The sequence below is a fragment of the Scophthalmus maximus genome, chromosome 1 (genome assembly GCF_022379125.1).
Source record: "Scophthalmus maximus strain ysfricsl-2021 chromosome 1, ASM2237912v1, whole genome shotgun sequence".
In the NCBI taxonomy this organism is placed as follows: Eukaryota; Metazoa; Chordata; class Actinopteri; order Pleuronectiformes; family Scophthalmidae; genus Scophthalmus; species Scophthalmus maximus.
This window is the reverse complement of record NC_061515.1, coordinates 19,540,390-19,558,653: the sequence shown is the minus strand read 5'-3', so window position 1 is coordinate 19,558,653 and position 18,264 is coordinate 19,540,390. Positions and strand designations below refer to the sequence as shown.

General features: G+C 41.3%; 2 protein-coding genes across 6 annotated transcripts in view; both read right to left on the bottom strand.

Moving 5' to 3' along the window:
- Positions 1–299: 299 nt before the first annotated feature.
- On the bottom strand, positions 300–2,948 carry LOC118316462 (peptidyl-prolyl cis-trans isomerase). The gene is made up of 5 exons (XM_035644304.2): positions 2,752–2,948; positions 1,768–1,798; positions 1,075–1,163; positions 792–964; positions 300–701 (listed from the first exon to the last, which is right to left on the bottom strand). The coding sequence occupies exons 1-5, from the start codon at positions 2,818–2,820 to the stop codon at positions 566–568; spliced, it is 498 nt and encodes a 165-aa protein (XP_035500197.1). The 5' UTR covers positions 2,821–2,948; the 3' UTR covers positions 300–565.
- Positions 2,949–3,892: 944 nt separating this feature from the next.
- The window catches only part of LOC118308492 (zinc finger MIZ domain-containing protein 2-like), a 32,094-nt gene continuing 17,722 nt past the window's right edge, over positions 3,893–18,264 (bottom strand). For 2 of the 5 annotated variants that reach the window (XM_035629981.2, XM_035629982.2), the window contains exons 8-20: positions 17,951–18,028; positions 17,658–17,835; positions 17,443–17,584; positions 15,136–15,214; positions 14,852–14,983; positions 14,641–14,746; positions 12,342–12,499; positions 12,191–12,258; positions 12,031–12,099; positions 11,660–11,901; positions 8,354–8,478; positions 6,121–6,330; positions 3,893–4,622 (exon numbers count right to left, since the gene is read on the bottom strand). In XM_035629981.2, coding sequence (XP_035485874.1) covers positions 4,515–4,622; positions 6,121–6,330; positions 8,354–8,478; positions 11,660–11,901; positions 12,031–12,099; positions 12,191–12,258; positions 12,342–12,499; positions 14,641–14,746; positions 14,852–14,983; positions 15,136–15,214; positions 17,443–17,584; positions 17,658–17,835; positions 17,951–18,028 — 1,695 coding nt within the window. In that variant the 3' untranslated portion in view covers positions 3,893–4,514. Of the gene's footprint in view, positions 5,833–6,120; positions 6,331–8,353; positions 8,479–11,659; positions 11,902–12,030; positions 12,100–12,190; positions 12,259–12,341; positions 12,500–14,640; positions 14,747–14,851; positions 14,984–15,135; positions 15,215–17,442; positions 17,585–17,657; positions 17,836–17,950; positions 18,029–18,264 lie in introns of all 5 variants that reach the window. The other 3 variants (XM_035629984.2, XM_035629983.2, XM_035629985.2) reach the window with 3 other exon arrangements.

The window sequence follows — 18,264 nt, the reverse complement described above, 5'->3', positions numbered from 1 at the left end:
GAGGAAGCTGGAGAGAACCCGGCATACAAGGGGAGAACATGTAAACTTCACAAAGAAAAGCCCTGGAGACAGTGCTAACCACTACACCACCGTGTAGCCCTCACACACACACTTTAATGAGTTAATACCTATACTGACACCTAGGGGTGAAATCTAAAACTGCAATAAATAACAAATGAATAAATATTCTTATGGTACAAAAACAAACAAGATACATAAATCTCACAGGCATTTAAGTAAATATCTGGATTTCTCTAACAAATGCTGAGAAACAGAATGAGAGTACATTCACAAAGTCAGGCTGTGCAATTGCTTTATTTACACCATCATCATTATTTAAGTTCGGTTTTGTCAACAAAGGTGGTCCTTAGAGAACAGATTGTAAGGTACAAAATAAGACACAAAGAATAGTAGACCAACATTTTTTAGAGGACAAATTGTTAGTAGGGGGTTTTCTGCACATATTGCAGCTATGCACCATCTCAGAGTTTAACTGGGATGTGGATGATAAAGGATACATCTGATCATAAAAGCGGACTGACCTGAAGGAACTGAGTGACTTGCACTATTTTAGTTCACCACAATCGGCAATGACAACCTTTGCTTTAGTAGTGCCGCTCTTTGTGCCATGCTTCTCAATTGCCTTGAGAACATCCAAGCCATCCACAACGCTGCCAAACACCACATGTTTCCCGTTCAACCTGAGGAGGAGAGGAGTCGATTGGTTTGAGAGACCAACAAAAAAAACAGCTGAAACTGCTTTATTTCACCTAAATGCAAGTGGCGCTCACCACTCAGCTGAAGCTGTGCAGATGAAGAACTGGGAGCCATTGGTGTTGGGCCCAGCATTAGCCATGGACAGTGTCCCTATGCCGCCATGCTTCAACTGGAAGTTCTCATCAGGAAACTTCTCTCCATAGATGGATTTGCCTCCAGTTCCATTGTGGTTGGTAAAGTCCCCACCCTGTAAAAAAAAATATAACTCAGCACATGTGGCAACAGCTGCCATAATTCTGTTAGCTAAGGTTCTGATTGTGGGGAAAAAGGAAAATGGTACTAATCTCTTAACTGTACCTGGCACATGAATTTTGGGATAACGCGGTGAAACGTGGAGCCCTTGTAGCCAAAACCTTTCTCTCCGGTGCACAAAGCACGAAAATTTTCTGTAAATAAAGACACAGTGATTGCTTAAGTAAACTCGTACCAACTAGAATAAATAACTTAAAAAACAATAAATAGATTATAGCTTAATAGTTAGCGGAGGTCTTAAACTCAAACCACCTGGGGTTCTTCTCTCTTCAAGGGGCCTCTTGAATACTTTATTTGTTCATAACTAAACTTCCTATATCTCAGAAGCTGAACAACTGATCTTTCTCATATTGCTTTGCATGCTTAGCAGAGTAGTGGTGCCTGTGTTGTATTCCTGGACAACTGCAGGTTTTTCTTATTTCTGTTTCTCCTTGCAGCTGAGACAGGAAGCAGACACATTTTAGTGTCAGTTACAATGCAGTAACTCAGAGTTTTGTCATTGCTAAAGGGTTCAATGATCTTTGAGACAAAAATAAAAAAATTCAAACGTGGGAAAAAAAAATAATTTGAGAGCCTGTATATAAAGGGATGGTTCAGTGATTTTGAAGTGGGGTTGTATGAGGTACTTATGCATAGTTGTAGGTGCATTGTAGGTATGTGGAGGTATGTGGAGGAAGCCTGAGCAGCAGCTCAGTAAGTTAAAGCTGCGTGTAGTGAACTTTGAAGGTTTTTACCCACCTGCTGTCTTTGGGACCACATCAACCCGGAGCTGCAAGACACAGGGTTATTTATTCTTTTGACATGACAGGTTGACATAACGCACACAGGTAAAGAGGAGACGTGAGATGCACTGAAAAGCTAAACCTTTAGGATGCCTGAGGCCTCAAATGATTATGTGACAACATGGGCAAAGAGGTGTTGTGTTTTTAGTTTTTTTAAAACTCAACTGATAATACAAAGCAAAGCTTCAGCCCAAACATCAGCTGTCTATTTCTATTAGAACAAATGCAAACATTTTTTAACCATTCTGCGTGCAGCTCTTTCATAATTTGTGTTCTTTTCTAATTCTAATTACTCATTTTCAAATTTCCCCAGAGGGGATCATGATCTCAACTTATCCTCAATTAAATTGCAGACTATTAGTAAATGTTGTGCATTATAATTTTCCGAAAGGACTAATTAAAATGTCTTGTATATATGATATAGTGTGAACAAAAAAATACATTTTAATTAATCCTTGAGAAAATTAGAAAGAAAATGGGAAAACTGTTTGCTCATGAAGTTTCTATCCACTGACTAATCGATTTATTGACAAATAATTTCAGCTCTGTGTAAATCTGAGAAGACATGAGACAGGCTGCATCTCTCCACTGATTCACAGCCTAACCTGCACATTAGACTACTAATGATGATGATGATGAGGAGGAGTAGGAGGAGGAGGTTGCTGGGCGTTTCCATTCGAGCAGCACTATTAGGGAGGATTTGTGAATGATTTATCTGCTCTTATCTGTCTTGCAGATTGACATACTATATCAAAACAAAACAATCATTTAGGTAATAAAAGATATAGAAAGAAAACATCTGTCAAAATGGAATCCTAAAGGCTACAGCTGAGAACATGTGTCACAGCTACAGTAAATAAATCCTACAAAGATGCCAAAGCCGAATTTCAACCTTAAAATGCGCATAAATCGAAATCAAATGTGAATAGTCCGAGATTACCTCCATTATAATCCTGCCGATGTTAGCGCCATCAACAGTCATGTCGAAGAAAACTCTGGGGTTTCCCATGTTTACGAACGCGTCACTGCGTTGGTTAGAATATAAACGCTGCACTTCAGTGATTCCTTACGGCGCGTCAGACTCACTGGGTTTGTTTAGGTCTGTTTATATGGCTCTGGGCATATGTTGACATAAAGGGCTGCCCACATCCAGAGCCCCCGCACGGCTAAAACAAGGAAAAAAAATGGACCAATGGGAATGAACAGGGAAAGGCTCTAGGGCAGCCCTCTCAATGAGAGACCATGATTAACAACATGGTTTATAAGTGTAGTCCTTATTTTATCAGAAATTACAGCTTTGTCGTCTTCTAGGTATTCCTCCACGAATCTGGACTCTCCCTGCCACTCTTTTCCTTCCATCAACCTGTCTTCCTTTGTCCAAGTATTTCTAAAGGTTTCCCTATATAAATACAGTACCAGTCAAAAGTTTTGACTGGTCCACATAAACTGCTGCTGTGCAGACTGTGGTAAGAGTTTTGCACATGTGGCTCCAGTCGGGCCCACTGTTGTTTAGCAATCAAAAAAAACTTACAGAAGACTGTATATAGAGATGGATGACATAACCTCATATAAGTGAAGACAAATCATCAATCCATCTGTGGTCGCTGGTTGCAGTATAGGTCATAAACCTAGCTCCCTCTATGTTAGCAGATGGGACATGGACCAAACTAAAGAGTCAAAGTACACATTTTTTTTTACCAAAGATGGTTTCTGACATTTTTGGTAGTTCTTATCACACTGATGTATGTTCAAGTGTAAATGTTTCCAATAGGTTTGGTTTTCTATTAAACATTTAATGCTACAAAAATAATGTGAAATGCCATGATTGACAGCTGACTGACTCGAAATTGGTTGAAAACTTGGGAAATCAACACCACGGCTCCACACCACAATCACTACTGTGCAGACTCTGGCGGCAAAGGACATCAAAAGCGCAAGATGGCATCACCAGTATCCAAGATATTTTAGCTTCATTTTTGAACAGTGAGAGGCAGTGGAGACACATCATCCATCTTTATATAGTCAACGATCATCTTTATATACAGTATGGTCACTTAAAATAAATAGTTGACAACTTAACAATTCCTCAAATAATGTGATTTTTAATTGTGATTCTGACTTCCAGGAAAGAGACAATGTAACGACGACGATTATAACTAAAAATAAATAAAAAATAATGGCAATTACAATGAGTTACAAAATATGTTAAATGTAATAGTTTACAAATTAAAAACTTTTTCTACTCATAAATTTGCTGTTAAATAGTCCATAATTTCCAAATATAATATTATTGTGTTGCTGAAATTTTCAAGTGACATAATTTATTGTCGCCTTGTGTGGAATTCATAGAAGAAGAAAAAACACATCAGTTTTAAAAAGTGGTAATAAGAACAAGTTTGATCTTGACATCTTTTACTGCCTTATTTCATGTCAGCTGACAGCTGATGGGTTATACATTGAAACAATTTAAAAACATACAAATAGCTTTCAAATGGCAGAAAAGGCCATGACACACCATTTACAGTATGTTTGTCACACGCGCGCGCACACGCACACGCACACGCACACACACACACACACACACACACACACACACACACACACACACCCCCAAGTGGGTCCCAACAGAGATGGTGCAGTCTTTTTCCGACGTAGGGGGCTGAGCTGGACTGGAAAGTGACCGGTGTGAAAAACTGAAGGTCTTCAGTTGTTCTCAAACAGAGACAGCAGGTCATCGCTGCTGTTGTTGGGCAGGTCGGGGGGCCCCAGGTAGGACAGCAGCTCGTCTGGGTTGGTCAGTTCAGGAAGAAGCTTCATAACAAAAAACAAAAAAGGACTACATTTAACTACTCATTTTTAGCAGTAAAAATATAGTTTTTTCATTTGTTTCTGCTGTAATCTCAGTGATGTTTGAATTGAGATACTGAAAGTCAGGACCTGTATTTATCAAAACTTGACCCTAAGTACTGCTCTAAAGAACCACAACATGGACACTACTACAACCTTTGTATAAAAATTGAGATCACAGATATTTAAAGTGTGTGTCTGTGTATTTTTCACCTCGCTGGCACTGGTACTTTAGGTCTTCCTTCTACATAAACAACATGAAACCCAATGAAATTTAGGTTAAACAAAAGAAGATTTAGGAATAAAAAAAAGTTCTTCACTGAGTGTGAAGTATAAAACACATTTATCAAGCAACTTTCAACAGTCATGCGATGAATCACATGCATGTTCAGATGCGAGGATTTACCCAACATCTGCTGTATAGAGTCATGAAGTTGGATTCACCGTTTACCATTATGTGTTCCCATTTCATTTAAACTATGTCCTCAATGTCACAGAACATCGAAAACAAAGGATTTTGCTGGATAATTTAACAACCCTGTAGCTTCATGTTATGACCACAATTCTTAATTATTTCTGATAATCACGTCTTGTCTGTCGGTTTGGTGCATGGCTCTAAATACTACAATACACATGAGCCTCAACAGCCGTGGAACCGGCCATGGAAAAGAAGCCAGTAAGACAAAAAAACTAATGCAGATAGTAAAACGTAACACCTTTTTAGCTCTCGCCCATTGTTAGCAGCAAGCAGGACAGGCGTTTAAGCTAAGTAATCTAAGTTTTTTGCTGAAATGTACCTTGGGAGTTTATATACACAGACTTGCACCTTTGACTTTTTGAATAAAAGATCCCAAAATTTTCAATTCATGGAAACTTTACTACTGAAACCAGTGCAGCCAAAATCACCGCCTCCAATTCCCAACTCTACTGTTAATGCTTGAAAAAAATCCTGACAATTTACCCAGTGGGATGTTATTTTGAAAAAGCATTTTTTTTAAATAGATCATTTTTAATGAAATCTTAAATATCTCCAGTAGCAACTACAGAGACTGCCTGAAACAGGAAATTGGAGCTGGAAGGTGATGCTGCTGCTGCTGCTGGAAGACGAGAATAAACACAGGAGAGAAATTTGACAAATGCAGACCATCTTCAGATCATCGTAGCGTCACATTTACTGTAAGGACATGAAAGTGTCATCAGTCATCATTCATCTGTCAGAAAGCAAATTTCTCAAAATGTCAAAATATTCCTGTGGAGATTTGGATAAGTGGATGGCATTTTTAAATTTGATAATAAGCTTTGATTCTTGAGTTTTTGAGGAGTGAAATCTCTCACTTGTACTTAAATGAACACAGGTCTTGGATTTAATAAGAGGGAAATTAACATATATTCAAGTCCTGTGGTCTAAAAAAATGTATCTTCTCTTATATAACTGAACACATGATCAACTGGTTTCACTCACGTCTAGTGCATGATCGGCTCCTTCTCCTCCAGGTGCTCCTGGGCCTCCAAGAGCAAAGGAGCTGTCACTCTGGAGCCGGGAGTTCTGGGTATTGGTGTTCCGCTGCGGCAATAAATTGCCGGCGTCACAGAGACCCTGGTTACCATGAACACCTGAACTGTGCTGCTGCATTATATGCTGGGTGTGTTCCATTTGTCCAGCATGAGGTGCCTGACAGAGACATAGCAGCATGAGACACAAAGAAGAGAGACACAAAAACAAGGAATTAATCATAATTTTAAGGCAACAAAAGCTGTATGTTGCTAATAGAATTCCCCACTATTTTGCTGTGCATTCACAACAAACCACACTTTGCATGTATCCTTGTGGTCTTTTTCGTAAGAGGCTTGACAGCAGAAGTGTGTGACAGCGGAGGAGAAAAGACACAAACCCTCAGCACACAGCCGAGCAGCTGTGTGCGTCAGGTTGGTATGTGGTTTAGTGGCTCAGCACTTTGTGTGTGTGAGCAAATCTGTCCTTAGTCAGCTCTGTCTACTTCAGGTTCAGTTAAAGGCTCTCAACCCAACACACAAAACCATAAGGAAAAGACAGTCAGTGTTACAGAATGCTAAGCAGCAGCACATTACTGGCCCTTTTCTACCAAATCGTTACAGGCAGACAGTTCCTGCATTCACAGGTTTACTGTAGGAGTTGTGTTATGTCTTTTCAATTCTAACATCAATTAAATACTATATGTAATTTGCCCAGGGTTGGAAACTTTTAAATACAACTGTAACAGGTAACTAAAAGCGCCTACTGTGCTTTGCTGTTGCAAGTATGGATGGTTATCGTTTAGATTTTAACTCACAATTACTCACAATTAGTAGCTTAATTACTGGATGTCAAGTGTTTCTGAATGTCAGTTTGCATGTTTTCATCATTTCAGACAGAATTAATGAACGCATAGCTAAACAGTCAGCTGGTTAACATTTATTACTCCCGTGTTTCTATAATTTAATTAACTCTGCATGGGCTCTGCTAGCATAATATACCGCTAGCATAGCTTAACATACCTGAGGTGGATGGAGGAACGGCAGAGTTGCGAGCTAGGTTGTCAAAAACGGTGCATTTATCCATCTGAATATTATGCACTTTTAGATGTTTTGAGAGGTTGCTCGTGTTACCCCCTTTACATGCAACAATGTTGTTGCACTTGTTGCAATGAGCATTTATATTTGCGTCAATTTTTGTGAAATAAAGCCACACTTTGGACCGCTTGGTTCTCTCCGCCGTCGTCTCTATCGGCGTGTGTGATAGAGTGACAGACTCACTCAAGCAGTGAGTGAGTGTCAGCTCCGCTGCACCCTGCCCCGCCCCCTGCACAGGAGGACGGGCTCTGACACAGTGTCTGTTCAGGGGGATTGCGAGGATTAATAGCGAAAATGCATCATTTAAATTGTCCAATACCATTAAGCAGAACCGATAACGTCAGAGCCTGTCGATACTACGGCATTTCAAAATCTTGCCCCGGGGCAAATTTAGAACCGGGTTTCGGTACCCATCCCTAATCTGAAGAACTTTTAAGATTTAGGCAAATGAAAATGACGATGGGTGAAAAAAACATCAGAGGCATTTGAAAATTACACAAGGGAATAAGAGTTCTTTTTTTCTTTGTATTGACTAAGGTATTTGAATAAATGTGTTGAATGAATAAAACAAAGAACAAAGAGTGTTTGTTGGTTATTTCATTATGTAACTGTGATGAAACTATCAGCAAATAAAGTGCCATTTCTCTGTTACTCTGTTATTAACATTCCATCACTCTTCCTCTCTCATCTATTCACAACCTTCCTCTCTTTTTGGTTTACGCTCTCAACTCGTTTGCTCTCACTATCATTCAGACACTTCCTGCTCAGGTGTCTGGTTATCTCATCCTCGGCATGAAGGAACAGCAGCGATCCTGGTGTCGGAACAAACTCCAGTTATTTTTCTGATTATTTTTGCTTCTGTCTTCCTAATATTCACACACACACACGCACAAAATGACATTATACAATACAATGTAATATAATATATGAACGCACAAACAAAAATATTGACTGCATTCAATTCAGACTTTTCTCGTTTTTCAGGAGACTCAAAACATGGCTTCTTCTAAGGCTCTGAGGTCAAGGTTGATTTGTTTCTACTGAAGACAAAAAAAAACAGGAAAAAATAGTGCTTTCTATTTTCATGTACGTTCAACACCTCTAACCTGGTCCGACTGATAGGGGAGTGGAGGAGGTGGTCCAGAAGCAGAGGCATACTCTCCTAGTGTCGGGGTGCCTGGAGTACTGGGGAAATCTGTGAACCCTGTTTGGCTGGAGAATCCCTGGCTCCCTGCAGGACCAAGAATAAAACAAACGTTAACTCTGTCAGAAGAAAAACCCCTACAGAACAACAACAAAAAACAGGTAAGTGCACACTTTTATTTTGTCTTGCATAATAGTGACCAGCATGGGAAAGAAAGTCCCTCCAGCTGTTGAGCATAGGAGGAAAAACAGTGTGTGGTTGGGGGAAGGGGCCACTTCTTTTCATGTTGCTTGATATATTGTTCTGGGTCCCCGCCCATCTAAGAGCACGATGATCTGACTGAGCTAGAGAGTGATTGTGTACACCATGTGCATATAGCAGATATTATTTAAAACAAAAGTCAAAAGGCCACATTCCTTCACAGTGGCTTGATGAAAATTGGAAGATACATTAAAGACCCTGGAAATATGGTTTCAAATCGTTTCAAAGTGTTACTCACTCACATTAATTATCCATAACATCATAAATAACCTGTAACGCTCATATACGCATTTATGAGTACTATCTAACTACTCTCAACTAACTAACTAATTATAGGGCCATATGGTATAAGTGATGTGATGTGGTTATGTTTACATTTGTTTGTTTGTCAGCAGGATTACCCAAAAACTACAGAACAGATTTCCACCAAACTTGGGGGAAGGATGGGACATAGGCCAAGAATGAAGCCACTACATTTTGGCGCGGATAGGAATTTTTAAAATAACTTTCTTTAACATTATGAGATGTTTTTTTTGTTTTTTTTTTTCAGTTGAGCCTTGGTGGAGGAATGCGCTCTACTGAGTGCAATTCTAGTTACAGCCATGTTATATGTGTTGTATGTTGCTATATGATCATTCATTGTCTGTTTATACACCAGTATCCACATGTATCAACAGGCAGAGTTACAGCTGTTGATACAGCTGAACATTAATAAACAATTAAATTCGCTTACAACTACACTAGTCAGTTATAAACCGCCCAGAAATTCTAAATGAGGGGTTACTTTTTAACATTCAAAAACGACAAACTGACAACTGTGATAACATTTTAATTCAAGTAGATTTCAATCCTTTGAGTCCCACCCTCTTTAAATGAGTGAGAAGAGCACAGAAAAGTGTCTTCAATACACAGCGTCAACAATTCTAACTAATATTACTATAACTTTAAATAACTAACTAACTATAAGGACTTAAATAATATTTTCTCAGTGTGCACACTTTTCTCTTTGTCTTATGTATTGTTTTTTTTAAAGATTTAGCCCCTGTACATGACATCTCATAGAAGAAGATCAGTTGAGTGTGTAGCTTTATATTCAGTTTTTAAACCTTAGTAAACAAATAGGTGAATTTTTGTCTGACTGTTGTGGAACACAATGAAATCTCATAAATATTAATGGTACCAATTTTTTTTTTAGCTGAAGCTGAGAATCTGCACCAAAGTTGTATTCTTAGTTTAAATGTGAAAGACATATATAAAAATATAAGTATATAAAAATAATCTGCTATGCCTAATATTTTGTTTAACATTGTTTACCAAAAAAAAGTAAAAAAAACCCCTCTGAAATGGGGCTGGAATCAATGCACTCTATATATATATATATATATAATATAGGAATTCTGAGACTATGAATATTCATGATAACATAGGCCGCGTACCCCGCCCACCACAGCTGCTACTGTGCTGTGCCATAATGCCTCTAGTCGTGGCTTGACGGACCTGATGTCCTTGTGTATTCGCGGCCGGCGAGGTGCGACTGACTCCTAGACTGGAGGAGATGAGAGGGGCGACACCGACACGTCCAGTCTGGATGGAGCCGCAGTGAAAGGTTTAAAAGATCCAGCCCAGAGTCCAACCACGGGTGCAAGAGAACACGAAAGGCGAGTCGGGAGACGAGACCCGCACGCAGAGGAGGGGGTGGAGACTGGAAATCGTAGTGACTGAGAACTTTGATGTGACCCCCGCAGTTGACTAATCACTCCCGGACTCTTGGCCCTCTCACACACATTGGCGTACACTGGCAGACTCGCTCCCTCTAAAGAAAAATAAAATCTTGCAGTCTGGAGCCCTTTTGCCTACATTTGCATATTCAACAGCGATTGGTTGTTGTATTTGTGACGTACCAAATCTAGCTTGAACAGTATTCGTTTGGATTTTAAATTTCAGAGAAGTGCACAGAAATCTCCTCCTCCAGGAGAGGAATGTGAAAACACCTCTGTAGTGACAAAATTTGTTCAGGTACAAGTCCCAATAGTCAATGTCTGACATTTTAGAGGAAAGAAACAGAAGAAAAACACTTTTTTGACTGGAGGGGGGTCTTTAAAGGGCCCATATTGTCAAAATTTAGATTTCCAGTCTTATTTCATAATAAATCAGGTTTAGGGGGTCTGTAAGTACCGTAAAAAGTGTCAAAACGGTCAATAAACAGACAAATACATACAGCCTGCATTCAGCAGCTGATTTTTTTTACAATGCCCCAGGAACCCGTATAATTGTGATGACATAGCGATGCAGTCACTGCCTTCTCGCTTGCCCACAGCACTCAACAACACAAGAACTAACTCTGAATTATTTTACCTTTGCAAAATTAATTTTTTCGCTGCCCACGACGTGGAGCTGCTGCTGGGGCAAAGAAGGACCGGGCGGACTGGCCCGCTCCATCACCGGCGACACGCAGGAGCCTCGAGTCACAGCGGCTGTTCCGCTCGCTCCTTCCCCGGCGACACGCCGGAGCTCTGCAGTCACAGAGGCCGGTCCGCCTGCGTCTATGCCCCAGCAACAGCTCAGCAGATCGCTCTGGCGTCGACCGCCTCACGGGCCGCCGCCGATGTCGGTTACCGATGAATTTTGCAACAGAGATAGTTCCTTCAGGGCAGAAGCTGCCTCGCTCCGGGACAGCACGGTCAGAGCCGGCTCTAAGCACGGTGAACAGACACACGGTAAACAGAGAAGGTGGTTGGCCTGGCCGTGTGTCACTCGGAGGCTCATAACATTAATTAGACAGGCCTAAGTTGACCTGTTTATTTGCAGAGCACCTTAAAAAGAGCTTTAAAACCATATTGAGATGTTTTTTGATACTTAAAAAACAAACAAATATATCTTCTTAAGGATATCAGAACTTCAAATAAAACACCAGAAAGGTGTATAATATGGGACCTTTAAGATTCATAAAAAATAAAGACACTACCACTCACACTTACACAGCTTCCTCTACAACCTTGAATCTAACCTGGCCTGTTGTAGTCGGGGGTGCTTCTGCCTCCTGCTGTCAGAGTCTGGTAGGGAGAGGACGCTGGGCCCAGGGCAGCGATCATTTCCATGACGTTGGGCAGGACCATGTGACTCGGGCTGACTGTGCGACAGCGTTTCAATACCGGGCCGTCAGGCTCCTCCTTTATGTGAAGGTCTGGTTTGACAGGCACTGGCCTCCAACCGCACACCGGGTCTATGGTGATCTCCTCATAGTCAGAGCTGAGGATAGAAGAGACAAATGGGAAATAATTAGATCGAAATGCCACTGGTCATCAAACATCAGAAGGAGAAAAAAATACAAACATAATAGGTGTTTTGCATACAGGAAATTCACATCAAAACACTTACTTCTGAATGTAGATGAGAATTCCGAGCATGTACTGGTCGACCTCCAGCCCCTCTAGCAAAGCTGTTTTACTAAAGGCGAGGAGAACAATCTGTTGTTTAACATTTTTGCTGAATGAATCTGATTCTAAAAGGTGCAATAAATCCTTGTTAAAGTACATACTTGCACACAGGACATCTCCAGGTCCCTCTTTCACAATTAAGTTGCAAATAGGACTCCAGGTCAAAACACTACATAACAGAGACACGTACATGAGACAGTTGATCTGCATGTTTAGGTGAGTGTGTGTATTTGTGTGACGGAGATACCTCACCTGAATGTGTCTGCAGTCATGACCTCTGGCCGGCAGCTGGATTCGTTTGAACGTTATCGGGCATTTGAGAGAAACTTTGATTGCCGTCTGCTCCACACCGTCCTCACCGTTCAGACCGGGGGTCCCGGGGATCGTTCCACTGCTGAAATTTCTCTTTACTGAAATAAAGAGACAATAAGAGGGAGATTCAGTCACCTCACTGATCTCAACAGGGTTGGTGATGCGGCGGAGCATTTCATCACAATCATTCTCTTCATGTTGGTTGATATTGAATTTATATTTTAAGGGCGGCTGTGGCTCAGGAGGTAGAGTTGATCGTCCACCAACCTGAAGGTCGGCGGTCCGATCCCAGGTTCACCCGGTCTGCATGCCGATGTGCCCTTGGCAAGACACTTAACCCTTAATTGTCTCTGGGGGTTCTTCCGACAGTGTTTGAATGTGACAGAAAAAGCACTGTATGAATGTGTGAATGTGACTTGTGCTGTAAAGCGCTTTGAGTGGTCTAGAAAATAGCCAGATAAATACAGTCCATATTAAATACCATATTTTCCATATAAAAGTCAGACTTTTATTTATTCTCTTTATTTGTAAGGGACAATTACAGAAAGACACTGACAGTAGCAAAAGCAGTGTCCAATGTACTGTACATGTGTGTATAGGTGAAACTAATGTCCATCATTCCCATCAAGGGCATTGATGGGTCAAGCAGTCATTGAAATTCTAAATTGTGGATACATCAGTGCATATAGTAATATATACAAAGATTCCCTCCAGTTAAAAATATGTTGATTTGTACTAGAACTGTGTATTTTACCATTAAAAAGGATCACCTGTGTTTACAGTGTAAAAATGGCAACAGTAGCGCTGATCACAGGGTTGTCTCCTCCTATCTACATGTTGCAGTGCACTTAAGCAAGACATGGGCAGTTGTGGCTCAGTAGGTAAAGACGGTCGTCCACTAACCAGAAGGTCAGCGGTTAATAATAATAATACATTTTATTTGTAACACACTTTACATCTTTTTTAAATCTCAAAGTGCAAAGGTAAAAGCATCAATATAAAAAGACAGATAATAAGCTAGACAGATAAAAAGCTAACATAATAAAAATGTGAGCATAAAAAGCAGCAGCCAGGGAGGTGGATTAAAAGTCATATGTTCTGCTAAAAATAAATGTTTTAAGATCTTTTTTAAAACTCTCAGTCTGGTGCCCTCAGATGGTCAGGGAGGAAATTCCATAGACGGTGGTGGCAGAACAGAAGGGCCGATCACCCATGGTGCTCAGCGGTTCAATCCCCGCTCCCCCCAGCCCCCAGTCCGCATGCCAGTTTGTCCTTGGGGCGAGACACTTAAAACTAAATTGCCCCTGACAGCTCTTCCGGCAGTGTATGAATGTGACAGAAAATGCACTGTAAATAAGATAAAACGATAAGACTGGGAAAGCAATATATAAATACAGTCCATTTACCATTGAACCCCTCATTGGCATGACCTGCACCTTGCATGCTTGCGGGGGTGCCCCTGCCCCGCCTGAGAAGTCAAATTATTTAAATAATTTATTTTTTCATTTATTTTTTGTATTTCACATATAATGCCAAACAGAAGTAATTTAAGGTCACTTTCCCTACACACCTTATGCCTCATTCCTGTGGGCTCCTGTATAAAAGATTGTGGTTGAAACTTAACGTGATTTGTGAAACCTAACCCTAACCCTAACCCCAAAAGAACCCCCCCCAAACCTAGGGGAAACACTGTAGTGGCTCGCTGCCATTAATGTGGGAATGGGCAGTTTTGACATCAGCTGACATCTATATTTCTTTCAAGTTTGACAACTGATTTTTGCTCCTGAGTGAAAGACCAGACACTGAACTGTATTTTTAAAGGCTGTTGCCAGCGCTATCGCTTGAAAAGTTCAGCTTTTCTCAGCTTCTACCACACGAAGCACAGTAAAGCAGCAGAACCACAATTCAGTTCTGCAAAGCACGTCACCACATTCAAAGTGAATGAGCAGCATTTCCATTGAAGCCTCCAATGTGTGATCAATCCATTAAGGCGCACTTGTGTCTCCCGTCCAAGCATCATGTGGTGCGTTTTGGCTAACTAACCAAATTGGAGATGTGGGCCATCCGTTGCTCAAGACTGGCAGGCTAGTGATGGAGTAGCTTTTTTTTTTGTGATGTCGTGAAACTTTTGCTAATATCAACTCAGTGCGTGTCTTGGCAAGGTCCTTTACAGCATCACATCAGTGGTCCTAACTACTGATGTAAATTTAATAGTAGCTATTGTTAGGTCTGGACTCACTCTTTGTGATGCAGTGCTCAGCAGGCAGCAGTCTCTTTTTCATCAAACCCTGCAGGACAGACCTGACAGAGGGCCGGTGGACCAGCTGTAATACAAACAAGTGGGACTGGGGAGATGGGGGGTTGTTTAAAGTGGCTTTTAAATAGTTTAATGTGAGACATACAATAAACAGGTTGCATTATGACACTGCCTTCATATCAAGGCTACTTACACAACAGCAGGCTGTTACGGTGATTTGTACTGTGTTACGACCTGGCTGACACACTTGCTTTAGGTATAGAGGCTTGTGGGAGGTTTTGTTGTCCCCTCTTTCAATGGACAGAGGGGTTGCATTGACACTCACCTAATGCAGAAGAAAAAAGAGACACAATGAAATTAATAGTACACCAAGAAGACCCTTAAAAAGGCAGAAATAACTGCAAATACCCTTAAAGAACCAGTGTCTTCAAAAAATACCCACACAGTACCAACCAAAGAAAAGGTAAAGATGCTTACTTGTACAGAGGCGGGCCAGTTAGTGTTCATTTGTCTGTCCTCGTGGTGGTAGCACTTAAACTGCAGCTCCAGGTCAGGTCTGCAGGGGGAGACGCAGTACAATTAATTAGGGGGAGACTGGGTTGGGTTATAAGACATTCCTCATCTGTTTCTCCCCATCTGGTGTTTTACATGAAAGGATGAGAAACAAGAGAGAGGTGCACTGCTCTGAATACACACTGTGTTATAGAGGGTCACAGCTGAAGCCGGGCCTCTGCATGGGTGCTACTCACCTTCACTACACAGCAATTCTTTCTCTCTCTCCCCTTTGGCTGAGTTAGGCGTCCATTAGCTCGCTGTGAATCTTTCAGAGATTTTCCCGCTTCTCACATTGGCTCACTACGACATTTTCCAGAAATTTTACTAGAGGCCTGGCACGAAAAGTTACGGAACATCATTTGCTGCAAGTTGCGTTCTCAAAATCAGCCCCTCTGGAGACGTTCAGGACAATTTCTGGACTTCAATGCATGTCTTAGAGCAGCAATGTGTGCAATTTGCTGTAGCTTGATTGAATTTAAGGGGACTGGAGGATTTTGACAGAGTTTTCTACTGAGTGCCATTATTATAATTATGATGATTATTACTATTATTATTTTCTTCAATATATTTTCTTTTCATGCTGTAGACCTAATCACAGGGGCTGTATTTTGTTATTTTTTCAGGACAAACAATCATTGGATTGTAATGTATTTTAGGTGTATTTTATTGCTGTTGCTCTTTTGTAATTAAATATTTGTGTATGTTAACACATATGTAACTTTTTTTTCCTTGATTAGAATGTCTGACATGGAAACAAAACAATGGTTAAAGGGCCCAAATGGTACACCTTCTTGTGTTTTATTTAAAGTTTTGATATCCTTAAGAAGATATATTTATATTTATATATAGATATCTTTTTTAGTACCATAAACCATATATATGGTATCAATATGGTTTTATGGCTCTTTACTCAGGAGCTCTGCAAAGAAACATGTCGATTTTGGCCTGTCTAATTAATATGTAATGAGCATCTCTTCTGATTGGCCGACTGGTTTCTAAGTAATGCACGGCCAGGCCAACCAACTCCTATTCACCGTGTGTCTGTTCACCATGCTCAGAGCTGTGCTGTCCCGGAGCAAGGCAGCATCTGCCGTGGAGAAACTATCTCCCTGCCCCCCGACTACGCAAATTCATCGGTAACCGGTGTCGGCGGCGGCACGTGAGGCGGCAGACGCCAGAGCGATCTGCTGAGGGACTGGAAGCTGGACAAAGCTGACATGACGCCAGCTGTTCTGGACGGTGAAGGAGCGGGCGGAACGGCATGTCAGAGGGAGAACAGAACAGAACAGCCGACGTATCTGCTCTAGCAGCAGCTCCAAGTTGCGGGCCGCACGGTTACCGATGTTTTTTTGCAAAGGTAAAATAATACTGAGTTTGTTCTGGTCTCTTGTATTAATATCCTTAGGAAGCCAGTGCAATGATTTTGCTTCCTGATTTTTCTTGAGTTGTTGATAGCTCAGCAACGGAATGATGGTTGAGCGCTGGGGGCAAGGCTGAAGGCAGTGACTGCATAGCTGTGACATCACATTCCTACTGAAGTCCTGGTGCACCATACCAAAAAAAGCAGCTGCTGAATGCAGGCTGTGTGTATTTGTCTGTTTATTGACCGTTTTGACACTTTTACGGTACTTACAGAGCCCCTAGACGTTATTTATCATGAAAAAAGCCAGAAAATCTCAATTGTGACAATATAGGCCCTTTAAAGCCCCAGTCTGTAATTTTTTTACTTTTCTGGTGGCAACTAGAGGTAAAGTTGCAAACTGCAACCAACTGAGCATCCGACAGGGGACATTCTATGGCTAATTCCATTTCCGAAATCCCGCAGCGCTGGAAATTCAACGCGAATGCACGTATTATGGACAGTTTTCTGCAACCGTATTTAATGCTGCGTTCCATTATACCCCAGAACCGCTCGAAACTCGGAAGTCGGGGTGGTTATTTTTTTCCCGACCTCCCGAGTCGCAGTCGAACCGGAATGCAGCACAACACGACATGGCAAACATGGCGATTTACACAAAGGTCGGGTCCCCCTCATGTAAATATATGTAACTCATTCAAAGTTGACGAAAAAACATTGGTTCTTTGTTGCAGGTGATTATACATATATGAACATACAATTATGGACAATATATTCAATTTCTGTGAATACGTTCTTATAAATATTACACACTGTAGGTTAAAAAAAATTCACACACACACAGTGTGCGGTTGAAAAGGAAGTCTTCCTACCTCAGCATAAGTGTTTTATAGACGGAGTCTCTGAGCTGGAAGGCGTGGTTACTGACGGCCAGGTTGTGCTCCAGTCTGAATGGCTCTAACACAACACCATCTCGTACCGGGAAAGTCAGCCGCAGGTCATCACTGGGGTTACCTGGAATGGGAAAGTAATGGGTAGCAACAACTGATCTAGTTTAGAACGGATTACTGCAGGAGTTGGGTCTCACCTGTAGTGGGCTGCTGGGTACTAATGTTGGGTTTGGTGTCTGGCGGAAGGTACGGGGGTTTTATGTCCTGGCCTGGGGATAGATAGGGGGGTATGGTGGTGCCAGGTGTCATTGGAGGGGTGGGGTTCCCTCCCATTGGTGAACTGGGATACCCGGACATTACTCCACCCCGACCTGGCTGAGATACGAGGATGAGGACGAGAGTTTAGAACGTCAGATTTTCAGTGATGGTCTTTCAAATTGGACTGTGTCCTTTGGTAAAAGGGACTGTGGTGAGTGCAAACATGACCTACCCCGTTCACTGCAGCCTGTGCGAATGCATTGTATCCGCCTGCTGATGGCAGGCTGCCCTGACCACTGAAAGGCTCTGACTGGAGAACACAAGACAGGAAATATCAAACTCAGATAATGATCTATTTATCTGGACCTTAAATAGTTCACAGTGGTGTAGAAATCAGATCTGTGTGCTCGTAATTCTTCATAAACTCTCCAAAAGAAACTTTTGAGGATTCAGGTTTTTCCCCATTTTTGATCAAACATCATCAAAAGGCAAATGGCTACAAAAAAGCTCCAATCAACAACTATCATAATAAAAATTATCTGACCT

Excerpts from the sequence above, each read along its gene's own strand:
- LOC118316462 (XM_035644304.2), bottom strand. The coding sequence starts at position 2,820 with ATGGGAAACCCCAGAGTTTTCTTCGACATGACTGTTGATGGCGCTAAC. Across the intron at positions 1,799-2,751 it reads TCGGCAGGATTATAATGGAG|CTCCGGGTTGATGTGGTCCC; the intron begins GTAATCTCGGAC and ends TGTGTCTTGCAG. Across the intron at positions 965-1,074 it reads TCCCAAAATTCATGTGCCAG|GGTGGGGACTTTACCAACCA; the intron begins GTACAGTTAAGA and ends TTTTTTTTACAG.